General features: G+C 35.1%; 1 protein-coding gene across 1 annotated transcript in view; it reads left to right on the forward strand.

Moving 5' to 3' along the window:
* Window positions 1–13,981, forward strand: part of WDR7 (WD repeat domain 7) — a 312,258-nt gene that overhangs the window by 178,764 nt on the left and 119,513 nt on the right. The window contains exon 20 of the mRNA XM_012651797.1: window positions 5,962–6,183. Within this exon, the coding sequence (XP_012507251.1) occupies window positions 5,962–6,183 (222 nt within the window). The remainder of the gene's footprint in view (window positions 1–5,961; window positions 6,184–13,981) is intronic.

Genomic DNA, 13,981 nt, shown 5'->3' on the forward strand with positions numbered 1-13,981 from the left:
AACTAGAAAATTTCTGTGAAGAGAGAAAAATACATAGTATGACTATCAGATTAGAAGATGTTTCTTAATTAAATAGTTTTAAACATTTAAATTTAGGGTTTTTATAAGAAATGTAATTCATTAAATATGATTTATCATGACTTTGGAAGTTATGAAATAATTTTGTAATATTGGAGGAGCATCGTTATAAAGCAACCTGCATGTGATTTGAAATATATTATACAAAATTAAATTAGGAAAATGGGTAATAACTAAAATTTTTCATGAAAGAATTAGAATATTTTTCAGAACGAATCTATTTTCCGTGGACTCATTTTAGATTGTGTCTCTAGACTCAAAAACTAATGGTAAATTTCTAGAACTAACTTTAAAAAAATTAAAATATGATGTGTAGAAGCTAACAAACCATAACAACAGCAACAAATCTTTTTTATACTCACCAAACTTTTGTTGGAATCCAAGTAAGCAGTAACGATTCTTTGATGTTACCATCTTAGTTTTCTAGATAACCAATCCTCCTTTTTCCCTTTAGTATTTTAATGCTACTTTCTCAGTCAATTATTCTTTTTCGATTATTGGATTCTTTATAATATCTCATCATTTCCATTTCTTAGACTCAACTAGGTCTTCTTGCCCACATCTAGATTTATTGTGTCTTTTCAGCATAGCTAACAATGGAATTTAAACTCTATTCTAAAAAGTCATGTGCTCCAGGAGTTTTTTTAATTCAGCTTCTGGAAAGGCCATATCTACTTCTCTTGTCAGGACTTTTTTGTTTTGTTTTTGTTTCAATTAGGATTTTTAAAAGAACTCAGGGCATAACATCTGAAATCTTTCTGCAGTGTTTCCATCAACTACGTGGACCTCACCCTCTGTCTTGAAGTGCTCTACTTCTCTGCATCTCCTGTTTAACATTACAAAACCAAATCAACCTTAATGTCTCACCTGGATTTCTATAATACCCTCCTAATTGATCACCCTCCTCCAACAGTCTTCATACCATGCCCAGAGTAGTTTTCTGAAATCCTAAATCTAATTAAGTCACTCTGTAGTTTAAAACCTGTCTTAAGTATCTTTGTTAATGGCATAAAAATTGAAATGGGAGCATGACCTATAGAGCCATGTGTGGCTTGGCCCTTGCCTGCCTCTCCTGTCTCATTTTTCACAGTTCTCCTCTTGGGTCATAGAGTTCTAGCCAACTTACCTTATTCTTGAAATAGAAATTAACAAGGTCCTTTATGCTTTTGTTTCTTAAACATGTTACTGAAATCTCGGCACTTGTCTTCAAGGCCACATAAGAAGAGCAAGAACAAGTAGTTTGAGAAGGAAAGAGAAGTTTATTACTTTGCCGGCAAAAGAGGAAAATGGAGACCTTCTTGTCTCAAAATCCAAATTTCCTGCCCACAAGCAGAAATACAGAGCTTTCAAAGGGAGTGTTGTTCTCAGTTCTAGGCTATTGTAGTTAACTATTCTAATCCTCCCAACTCTGCCAAAGATAAAGCCCCACCTGGGCCCAACTGGGGGGCTGGTGCTGGCCTGGGATAAGAAAAAAGGCCTTCTCCCTGCTCTTCCCAACCACTGCCTGAGGCAGGGGTGCAGGTTTTAGTTCTCAAAGAGGAGTGGAGGATGTTTTAAAGAAACAGAAAGTATTTTTGCACTTTTTTTCAGGCCATTCCCTCTGTTACATATTCCCCTCTCAATTTTACGCTTCCATATCTATGGGAGGAGAGGTGACTGCTCTGTTAAAAAACATACCATTCTCTCAGTCTAGAAAGTTCTCATTCTGTAACCTACACATTCCAGTGCCTGTTTAGTAGTCCTTAAGTTCAGTGAGGACAGGACTTTGCATTCCTCATCTCTACTAATTCTTATCTAGCATGTCAGGCATACACTAGACCAGCAATTCTTATATGTTGAATAACTGAGTAACTGACAGATTGAACAAACTGCTTCCATCGCTGGTACTTACTCTTTTCCACCTGATCATTGTATGAGTCTCCTTTTGGTTCTCCTTGACACCAGTGTTCTTTGACCTCACAGTCCACCTCTGCCCTGCTATCACCACAATCTTTCCAACAAGGAATGACTCTTAACACCACCACCTTATACAAAATTGTTCCATGGCTTTCTATTAACCAAAGGTTAGAAGTCTTCAGCTTGCCACATGAAACCTCTCATGGTTTGGTACTCCTTTAGTTTTCCTTACCTCCAGTAATATAGAATGACAAAGCAAAAATATAGAGAGACAAAATAAAACAAAATACCAAAAAGTATTCAGGGGGCCTTGCTGCTAATATCTTGGTTGGCATACTGAGCTCTGAGTGCCCTTTGTTGAATTGATTCAATCAATGTATCCAGAAAAGAACAGAAAGTGGCCAGAAAGCTGGATGGATTAATATTAGAAAGAGCAGAAAGCTGACCTCCGATCAAGATGGCTCCGGGAGTTCACTTTTTTAATCCCTCTGTGCCAAATATATAGCTATGATGGATAAAATAGACAAATAGAAAACCAAAGAGAATAACTAGGCTCAAAAAAGATATCTCTGTGGACCAGTAATGAAATGGAAATGCTGGGCTGAAACCATTAGCTGCTTTCCAGAAGCAGGCTTTTGGCTCCTGTAAGCGAAAGAGGACTTAAAATACACCATGAATAAAGTTTAAAGCCAGGAGCTAGGCTTTGGCTTCTTCAGTTCCTGAAAGGGCATTGAAAGGATCTGCGTACATTGCTGCTCAGAATAAAATCGAGGTTGTGTTATTAAAGGAGAGGAGGAAAATGCGTATTAAATAGGTGACTAGTAAGGTTAACCATAATAGGAAATAGTGAAAATGATGGGTTCTGTTCAAACTAAGAACCTAGAGACAAAACAAAGAAAAAGAAGAGAGGGAACCTAAACAAAATAGAAGAAAGGAGAGTTAATAAAAATAAGAACAGACATTACTGAAATAGAAAACAATGAAACAATAAGATCAAAACCAATGTATTTTAAAAAATAATAAAATATATATTTCTAGCACAACTTTTAAAAAGGCGTGAAAAATGTTTGAGAAGGCACAGATACACAATGTTTAAAGAATCCATAGCAGCTGATACAATTGAGATTTTGTAATCCTAGAGAATACTGTAAATAACTTCATACCAATAAATTTGAAAATTTAAACGGAATAGATAATTGTTTCAAAACTTAAGCCGCCATAAATGACTCAAGAAGAAGAAGGCCAAACTAAGTAAGGAACTATTAAAGAGAGTGAAGTCGTAATAAATATTCCTTCCTCTATCCTACTTCCGCTACCACTCCCCATCCTTGGGCTCTAGGTGGAGAGTGTCCTGAGATGAAGACTCTGATAGTTTTAAAGGAGTATTTTATCAAATTTCAAAAATCCTTCAACTGTTTTCAGAGAATGTGAGGGTGGGGGACACAGGGAGCGGGAAAGGGAAAGTTACTTAACCCATCCTTTGAGGCTTGTATTACGTTGATATTAAGACCCAACAAGTTTAGTATATGGAAAGAAAATCATAGACCAGATCTCACTTATGGACATAGATGTCAAAAGCCCCTATTAGCAAATTTAGTTCAGGGCCTATCTATTGGTCTGTTTAGATTATCTGTCTGCCTACATGTCTGTCTCCATCCATTCATGCATCCTTTCATCCAGGGTTTACTCCGCATATGCAAGCATAGTTCAAGGCCAGGAAATATTTTACTATTTCAGGTAACACTGAAATGATTATATAATAGATATAAAATTTGATAACATCAGAATTGTGGTGACCTTGAGGGCAGGAAGGTGGGACAGTGAGATTAAGACACAATCCACAGTGGGCTTTAGTTACATCTACATTAGTTAATTACTGTTTAAAACTCTGAAATACTTATGGAAAAAGATCAAGATTTTATAAAGTTGGTTAGTTGTGTACATGTGTGTCAAAATATTCTTTATCTTATAGGTAATTCTATGGATGCTTATAATATTGCATAGTAAATATCAAACAAAAAATAAAGGGTAGACTACTTTTAGAATGAAGTAGAACTGAAAAGGGGGTGGGAGTAAGGAAAGGACCAAGTTTTAGAATTCTAGGGGGTGATTGAAGCGTAGTTTACCATAGTGAGAGAAAGATTGAGAAAGGAAATTTTAAGAAGCTGTGTTATGTATTAGGAATGTTAATTCCTTCTTATTTTCTATTTATCAATACTCTAATACAGATATAAAATTGTTTTTCATTATTTTTCAGTGCCACACTGATATTTCTTCTGAATATGAAATTATGCTGAGTTTGTTCAGGTTACAAATATTTCTTCAAATATCTGGTTGCTTTTTTGCATTCTTGACCATCTAGACAAAATAATCATCCTTTTCCTCTACTTGTTTTCCACCCCTCTTATTGCCTGGCAAATTCCTTCTTATCCTTTGAATCCTATATCCAGCATGCCCTTCTTTAAGAAGAGGCTCTCCTTTTTTAATGCACTTGTGAGATTCTTGAGAACCCGGGCTATTTATTTTCATGTTTGTAATTGCCTGGCCCAAAGTCGATGCTCAATAAATATTTGTTATTGAGCAAATTAATAAATTGGTTAATGAGCAATTGTTTTCAAAAACAGATTTATTGGGATATGATTTATATTCCATACCGTTTTTTGAAATGTAAAATTTAATGATTCTTAGTATATTTGGATTTGTACAGGTATCACTTTAATTTTAAAACATTTTCATTGCCTTCCAAAACTAGTACTAATTAGACATCATTAACCATTTCATCACCACCCCAGCCAGCCACTAATCTGCTTTCTGTCTCTATGGATTTGCCTATTCTGAACATTCCATATAAATGAAATCATACAATATATGGTCCATTGTGACTGGCTTCTTTTCCTTAGCATAATGTTTTGAAGGTCATGCATGTAGTGGCATATATCAGTACTTCATTCCTTTTTATTGCTGACTAATATTCTGTTGTATAGGTATACCACATTTTGTCTATCCATTCATCAGTTGATGGACTTCTAAGTAGTTTCCAAAGCTATTTTGAATCATGCTACTGTGAACATTCATATACAAGTCTTTGTATATACATTTGTTTCATTTCTCTTGGGTAAATAGATACCTAGGAGTATCTACATATTGCTGGGCCACAAAGTAACTCTATGTTTAACATTTTAATGAACTGCCAAACTATTTTCCAAAGTAGTTCTGTCATTTCAGTTTTTCCCACCAGCAGTATACATCCTCAGCAACACTTGTCGTGGCCTGTCTTTTTTATTGCAACCATTCTGGTGGATGTGAAGTGGTATCTCATTGTAGTGTCGATTTGCATTTTCCTAATGACTAATGATGTTTGACATCTTTTCATGTGTATTTTGGCCATTTATACATCTTTGGAGAAATATCTATTCAAATTGTTGTTATCATTGAGTGGTAAGAGTTCTTTAGGTGTTCAAAGCATGGTATCGTGGCGTGCACCTGGAATCCCAATTACTCGGGAGGTTGAGGCAGGAGGATAGCTTTAGGCCGGAATCTGGATACAATCTTTGTTAGATACCTGATTTGGTAACATTTTCTGAGTCTGTGGGCTGTCTTTATGCTTTCTTGAATCTGTATTTTCAAGCACAAATGTTTTTAAAATTGACGAAGTCCTATTTAAATTTTTTCAAAATTATGCTTTTTGGTATCTAAGAAATCGTGTGACCCAAAGTCATGAAGATACTTATCTGTGTTGTCCTCTGAGCATTCTTTAGTTTTAGCTCTTCAGTGTAGGACTGTGATCCATTTTGAGTTGATTTTTTTTTTTTTTTGTATGGCGAGATGTAGGTGTTCAGATTCATTCTTTTGCATGTGAATAATCAGTTGTTCGAGGGTGATTTTTTTTTTTATAATACTCTTTTTTCCTAAATGCACAATCTTTCCTAATCAGGTCTTTTTTTGTATTGATATGTTTAAAATTTATATTGCTGTTTTGGTTTTCAGGTTGCTTATCAAGCGTCCCACAAATGAAAAAAATTTCCACATCTTATGAGGAGAGACGGAAGCAAGCTACTGCTATTGTTTTGCTTGGAGTAATAGGAGCTGAATTTGGTGCTGAAATTGAACCTCCTAAACTATTGACCAGACCTCGAAGCTCTAGTCAAATTCCTGAGGGATTTGGTTTGACTAGTGGTGGATCCAACTACTCATTGGCCAGACATACTTGTAAGTTTTTAAATTTCTAATGCAGATCTGTTGTTTCTCTTGCTTCTTAATACATATTATTTGTCAACAAAATCTCAGAATATTGACTATATCCTGAGTTTTAGGTCATCTAGAATGCTTGAATGAAGTTAGAAAACATTGGTATGTGTCCCTTTAGTTATTGTTATGTGAACTTCTTTTTAAAAGTTTAAACATGGTATTTTAAATGCTTTTCTTAAAATAATACAATTCTAAGCTTTGTCATTTTTGACCAAAATTTTAGCCAGAATTTATGAAAGCTAGTTTCAAGTTAAAATTTCAAACTTCTAAGATAATTTCTGAAAAAACTATGCAATTCGTCCTGAACATAGTTTGAAAAGTAGAGGTTGGGATAGAACACCAAACTTCTCTTCTGAATATATTTATTGAAAAGAGCATGGATGATGAATTATGAATTACCTCTGTAATTTAAAAAATATTCCAGTAACAGTTTTTAACTGACCAAGCTGTCACAGTCGGAGCTCAAGGAGCTTGTGTCATATTGCTACCTTTGCGTCTATGCTTGGCTTGTTAATAACAGGGAAGGGTATTTTATAATGTGGTCTTTTGGTATGTTAGTGTTGGAACTCCTTTAGGTAAAGTCAGAGTGTTCCTACCATATCACAAAATAATGTTTAATAAATTGTGCCATCTTAAGGACCAATTGTTGTCCTACTGAATACATCACAAGATATTCTTTGTAGAACAAAATGCAATATATTCTTTTGGGTTTTGTCCTTTAAACAAGGAAAAAGATTTATGTTACTTTGTTAGTTATGACAGTGGTGAACTTCAGTAAACAATTGTCACATACTTTTGCCAGAAAACTGAGGAGCCATGTTAATGGCTTTTATTATAGACTTAGCTATTTATCTTACACCTTTTTTTTTTTTTTAGCTCTTAATTCAACAAATGCTTATTAGTGATAATCTCTTGATCTCAATTTGACATTGAGAATCAGAGAGTAATAATTAGTGTAATAATAGTACCATCATCAACAACAATAAAGCAAGTGTTTGGAACACTATTTTTAAGCTCTTTATAGGCATTTACTCAATCCTTATAATAACCCTATAATATGGATACCTTTAGTTTCTCCATTTTACGCATAAAGGTAGTGAGTGGGGCACAGAGAGGTTTAGTTAACCTGGCCAAGATCATATCTCTAGAAAATGGCAGTTTTTGTCTCAGTCTAATCTGTTGGTTCCAGAGCTCATGCTTTTGACCACTATGCAAACTGCTACTGTTCAATGGCTCCCAGTTAGAAAGGGCTTAATGACTAACGTGTGCTATAATTTTATAACTTATAAAAGTGGTAAAACTTGAACTTGAGCTCAAGCTTCTTGTGACCTGAAAACCCTTGTCCTTTCCATTCTTCACCTGGGCCCATCTGCTTTCCCTCTCCTGCAAAGGACTGCACACTGCTGGACCCTACCTCTCACCTCTAGCCTGTTTGTCTTTTCTCAGGTTCTTCAAGTTCCCTACTTTCTATTCATAAACCCTGCTCAAATCTCACCATCTCTGCAAAGGGCTCTCTAATTAGGCCCACCTATCTGTGTCAGTTCTGACAGCCCAGACTTACATATGTATAGTAGTTCCATATTTAGAATCTTGGCATTAGAATATTAGAGGTTAATGAAACTTTGACATCATTTAGTCTGGCAGCTTTCACGCTTTTTTGCTCACCATCTCTCCCTGATGAGTATGAAGAAATGTGCAATTATATGCACATTTTTATATTGACAGCTAAAACTTTTTAATTGTAAGTTTAAACATTTGCAAAAGATATAATTTTGAGGATATTGTGAATATTGATGTTTAAAAATAAAACTTGTTGCTCTTTTTAATATATTCAATAGAGTATTTACCTTAACCATTTGATATCTGTTGTCATCTGTTTTTTTTAAATATGTGAACAAGCTTTTCTTTAAAAGTCAGAAATCTTAGATTCTTGATTATTTTCCTTGAAGAGAAAAAATTTCTCTCCTTACAGTTTTAGGGAAGGAGTTCATTTGCAAATATATCACCCAGAAATCAGTTCCTTTAAACTACCTCTGCTTTTAAAACTATCTGTTCCTTGAAAAGTCTTAAGATACTGCCATTTGTAGGAGGTTACCTATTTCGAAGACCACTGATTCAACATAACATATTTTGTATAATTTCTTAGCAGTATTCTTTTGTATTTTATATTTTCCTGCAAGGAAAGTTAACATAAATATTTTTTCCTTTGGAGTTTCCCATAGTTCAGTATAAGTATCTGTTTATTAATGTGGGAACATTGTAAATTAATGAACTGCTGATTGGTTCCATCCAAGCCATTGGCTGAGTGCTGGGTAGATTAGTTTATACCACATTTTCCTACTTATCCACACTAGTACTGTTATCATCATTTTTCTCACTGCAATTTCTCTTTATACAAAATCCTGGTATTCATGCATTTGCTTCTGTATATTTTTTCTTTTAGCTGTACCAATTTCATTTGCAAATTATCCCTAGTGTGACTAGAAAAAGAGGAAAAAGGGATAAAAGGGGAAATTTTAAAAGCTATGGCAGAGTAGAAATAGAGATTTTTCAAAGAGGTCTTGGTAATTGGGAAAAGAATCAAAGAGCCTTAGTAGTGTTGCTCTTTTGGTTTGTTAAAAGACAGGGAGCTGAACTATATTTAAAGGGGTGCCAAAACCTACTTCTGGCAGGAGGAGAAACCCTGGGCCAAACTATGCTGTGGGAAGGGACTTGTGCATGGTACCTTCACAACTTTCCCAAGAAAAGTAAATAAAATTTACCCAAATATTTAAAATATTTAAGTGTTTTAGAACCAAGTTTGTTCTTAGAGCATTTTGGATAAGGAACTAGATATGGGAAAGGAAAGAAGTAATGCTTCTTAGCAAATTATTATTATTTCATTGAAACAAAAGATACAGAGATTCTGGGAGGTTTCTAGCAGGCAAGGAATAGTATGTCAAAATGAATGATGTAGTACCTATCAGAACCAATTTAAACTTGTAAAATGTCCTTGATATTTTTTTCTTTGTTATGCTTACCCTGTTTTATTTTAATAATTATAAAGTATTTCAAAGGTCATCATGGATTTGCATGTAGCTCTCACCTTATTACCCTATTTTTTACTCAAAGTCTTAATTTCCTTGGTAGTAGAATCGCCTACCACAGGGATTTTCAAGACCTTTCTTATTTGAATTGGGATGTCTTGATTTATTGGTTTAAATCTTGCTGTCTTGGTTGGAAACAGTCAGATGTCCAAATGTTCCTGTGTCTTACTTAGGCTTTTTTTGATCAGTCATGTATAATGTAAACTTGTTATAATTTTAACCTGCTATAAGCTGCTATATATATATTGCCATGTTTGTTTATGTGGCATTTAGAATGCATTGCTACCATTAAATATTTACTCTTTTTGGCATCCTAGTGAGTAAGATAGTAATTATTATCCTCATTTTGAGATAAGACCATTAAGATACAATATTTGATGAACTTTAATTGCTAATGTAGTTAGTTAGAGGTGTAGATAGTGAGTTCTAACCTTCTTTCATTCTGTGAAAACTCATATTGTAGTCAAATCTCAATCATCCATGTTGGTACAGGAAAGACCCTGAGTGAACTGATGCATAATTCGAAAGTCATACTTAGTTTTATAATACAGTTTATTCTTCTGTTTGAACACAGATGAATTTTTTGTGGGAGTTACAGTTTACATGTGTTGAAATCATATATTGAAGAAAAAGCCAAAGGGCTAAGAAAGATTAATAAGAGGCCTAGACTAGGCCACTCTGTTACTTGTGCCCTTGGGTAAGCTGAGTATTCCTCTGGGTTGCAGTATCCACTTGTATAAAATAAAAGGCAGGAGCTATTCTGACTTTAAAGGCCCTTTTGGTCCGATTAGTCTCTACTTCTGAAGTGAGATACAAGGCATCCCAGGAAATTCACCTTTTTTGTCACCTTTCTATTTTCCTCTTCATGTAGGGATAGATGTTCTCTTGTTTTATATCAGCTCAATTCAATAGGGATCCTTTTATTCTAATCGACAAGACATTATTAGAATATTTTAGGGTATCATTTATAATATTACCTTATAGGTCTTGTGGTTCGTTCTTTCATTTCGTTTCTTCCACTCATTTTATAATTGTGGAATTATGCCAGCACATCTGTAGTAAATTCCATTTTGATTTCTCATTAGCTCTTTGACTTTGGGCAAGTGTCGTAAGTCATTTCCCCAGGCAGCAGCCTGTGAGACAGATTTGTGTGCAGGGGTGTTCTTGGGATCAATATCTTCAGGCCAGTGAAAGAAGCAGGATTAGAGGGAGAAGCTGAATTGTGTTTCAGTTGCGTAGAAAGCCTCAGCTCACGTTGGGGAACTCTGGAGCTGGGATGGCCCTTCAGATGGTTCCTCAACTGGGGCTCAGGCTTGACCTTACTATTCCCATGTCAGTTAGTCATTGGGTGGGGTGGGAAGTGGCCAGGAAGGGGACGTAACCTTGGATGAAGCAGCTTTCCTCATCCCCTAGGGCAGAACCCACAGAGGGACTCAACTGAGACTTGTCAGCCACTAATACCCCATGGACATGGGGGAATAAGGGCTTCAGTCATGGAGGGGAGGAGATTGGCAGCCTCCCCCACTTCCTCTGGAGCATGTTATTAATACTAACTTATGTGTGTCCCAGTTCCCTTTCTATTATAGCAAATGGAGAGAGGAAGGGACTCCCATTTATTAAATACCCTTTTTATTCCAACTACATGCAAACCTCTTGTTACCCTGCAAGACAGACATTTTTATCTAACCCCTGGCACATAATGAAACACATTACAGTAGCTGGTTATTGGACATTTAACTCTTTGCCAGGCATTTTGTTATGCACTTTACATGTATTATCTTACTTAATCTTTCAGTCCTATCAAATAAATGCTATTACTATTCCCATTTATCAGATGAGGAAACTGAAGCTTTGCCCAGTACCACCAAACACTCACTAAAGATTCATAAAATCAGATTGAAATTTTTTATACAGACAATAAATTGAGGGAACGGGTTAATTTCTTTTTAAGATCATACTGCTAAAAAGTACCGAACCTGGGCTTGAACATCACCTGTGTTCCAACTCTAAAGCGGTGTGTTTTCCCCATTTCGCACCATTTCAGCAAGTACCAGGTCACCTGTAAATATGAATATCTACTGGATCTTTTGTTTAAGGATGTACAAGTGCTGTGGATGTACAAAAGAGTACAAAATCCACACCTCTGTCCTTTGGAAATGTCTTATCTCTATGGTGTGAAATACATTAGAGAAAATTTATATCTCCCCACAGGTGGTCATTAGAAATACTATGATGTTAGGTAGGGTTCTTCAACTGGCCAGAGTACATGATCTCCCTGTTGTTACATGGAAAATGCCACATTTATGTGCATTTGTGTTTTTGACCTGGGAAAAGGGTGCACAGATTCCATTAAGTTCTCAAAAGAAAGTCATTAAAATAAAAATGGATAAGAACTACTGCAAGAGTTTCTTTGAATAATTGCCCATCTGTTGTTATGATTGTTAAAAACAGTATAGTTATATCCCTCTTGATTAGTTCAGCCACAATATTGTACCACAAAATAGAAGCCTCAATTAGATGCTAAGGAATGTTTTAATTTTATGAACCTGTATTTAGAGTTTTATTTTGATCTGGAGCTGTGTTTGATTTTATTTTGTTGTAGTCTACTTTGTGAAAAGGATCCCCCAAATATTCCCTGGGCTTTTTAATCATGTATATTTTATTTAATGAATAGGTTAATATAAGCCGAGATTGATTTTATAATGAACTAATTTCCTAAATTTTAAGAAAAGAAAGTTAAGTCAAATTTCAAATGTTTTATCAGCAAGATTAAGGCAAAGTCATTGAATTGCAATTAATAACAAAACTAATGGTAGTTGCAAGTTACGTAAAAAAGTAGCAACAATGATGCCATTTGCAAGGATAAGCAAAGGCAAAAGAATGTATATTTTCACCATTCACAGTCATCAAATTGTGTTGCTGAACTGCTGCTGTGGCCATAGAGATTGCATTTCTGTTTGCTTTCCCTCGTATTTCCAAGCTGGCCTTCCTGGTACTCAAGTAGTCCAGCCTTCCTTCTGGCTCCTCACTCTGCTCTTTGCTCTCTGCCTTGTTCCTTCTCCGTGCACTAACTCAGTGTTCCACGTGCCATGCCAACTCCTCTTGTTTGTAACTTTACCTTTGAAAATCATCCTGGTTCCAGATGCCACTTGACTTGCACTGACATTACGTCTTCAGTGATTCTTCGCCTGGCTATGCACGCAAATCATGGTGTGGAATGTTTTAAAAATACAAGTATCTCAGCCTTATGTGCGGTTCCTGTTCCGAAAGTTAGGAATGGGATTTGGGTATCTGTATTATTTTTAAAGCTTCATATGTAATATCTATGTGTATACAGAATAGAGAAACCCAGTAGAATATGGAATCTTTTATAGTTATTTTAAATTGGGTGTTTTATGGTAATTCCGATCAATGAACTATCTTACTGCACAAATTGTGCATTTTCTTTATATTTTCAAGTGGAAGAGATAATGGGAACTAATCAGAATGAATAAATGACTTTTATACTACTCTCAGAGCTCATTCTTTAGCTAGTTCAGCCATTTTATTGCAATTCCATTTTTCTGACACTAGATTGCTTGACTTTGAATCTTGGTATCACCACTTTCTAGCTTTGTGGGCTTTAACATTTTGTGACTCAGTTTCTTAACTAAGAAACAGGAATGATGGTGGCACATGCCTCACACAGTTATTGTGAGGATTAAGTAAATCACTGTGTATAAAACACTTATTAGAAAAGTACCTGACATAGAAGTGCTTTGTAAATGTTAGTCATTATCATTGCTGGAAATGTTTGTAGAAGAATAAGGAAAGGAAATAGCTCTTTAAAAATGTGTATATACTACTTTTAAAAACCTTCCTAAGAACCTTATGAGGTAGGTATTATCAACATTTTGTGCGTGAGTGAACTGGTACTCACAAAGATGAAGGATTCCTTAAGATTGTCTGTCTTTTGAAGCATTTGAATCCAGATTCATCTTCCTCCCCAAAGCCCCTGATATTCTTTGCTATAACACGTACTGATTCCCAGTGTTGATGGTAAAACACATTAGTTCCCAGAGGGTTTATGTAAAAATACACTTTTCTTTGGCTACATTATTATACATATTTCATATGTTTAAATAAAACACTAAGTATTTTTGTAATTATTTATTTGTATTTGGATGAATTTATGTTTATTACCGTATTTCTCATTTTAACCACATCAGCATACTAAGCTCAGATCAAATGGAAGTTTTGACTACTCATTTTGTTTTTACTTGTAAATAATTTATGTTGTTTAACAGCTTTATCATTTTTAACTGTGATCTGGCACTTGCATTATAGACCCTGTCTTGATGATGTAATCCCATCCTTGTTCTCCAAAAATAACTTTCATTTGCAGCCATTTTTTATTAATTCACTACACTATGGGCTTTGGGTTTCTCTTCCATAAAACAACTAAGTTGGACAAGGTTATTTCTAAGGCCATTTCCATCTAAAATCACAGAGTTCTATGAAATTATTAATGTGATGTATTATTCTTCTAACTATAGAGTGCTTGTATTTATTGCTGCCATTTGAACTTACCTATCTTACTTTGATTGTTCTGTGCCAGTTGTTCTCTCTGCTTTTATAGGTTACAGTAGTTCACAGCTATGCATTGTGTTTGAAGCTGAGCATTTGAAAACTAT

This window comes from Propithecus coquereli, unplaced genomic scaffold (assembly GCF_000956105.1).
Source record: "Propithecus coquereli isolate 6110/MARCELLA unplaced genomic scaffold, Pcoq_1.0 Scaffold37, whole genome shotgun sequence".
Lineage (NCBI taxonomy): Eukaryota > Metazoa > Chordata > Mammalia > Primates > Indriidae > Propithecus > Propithecus coquereli.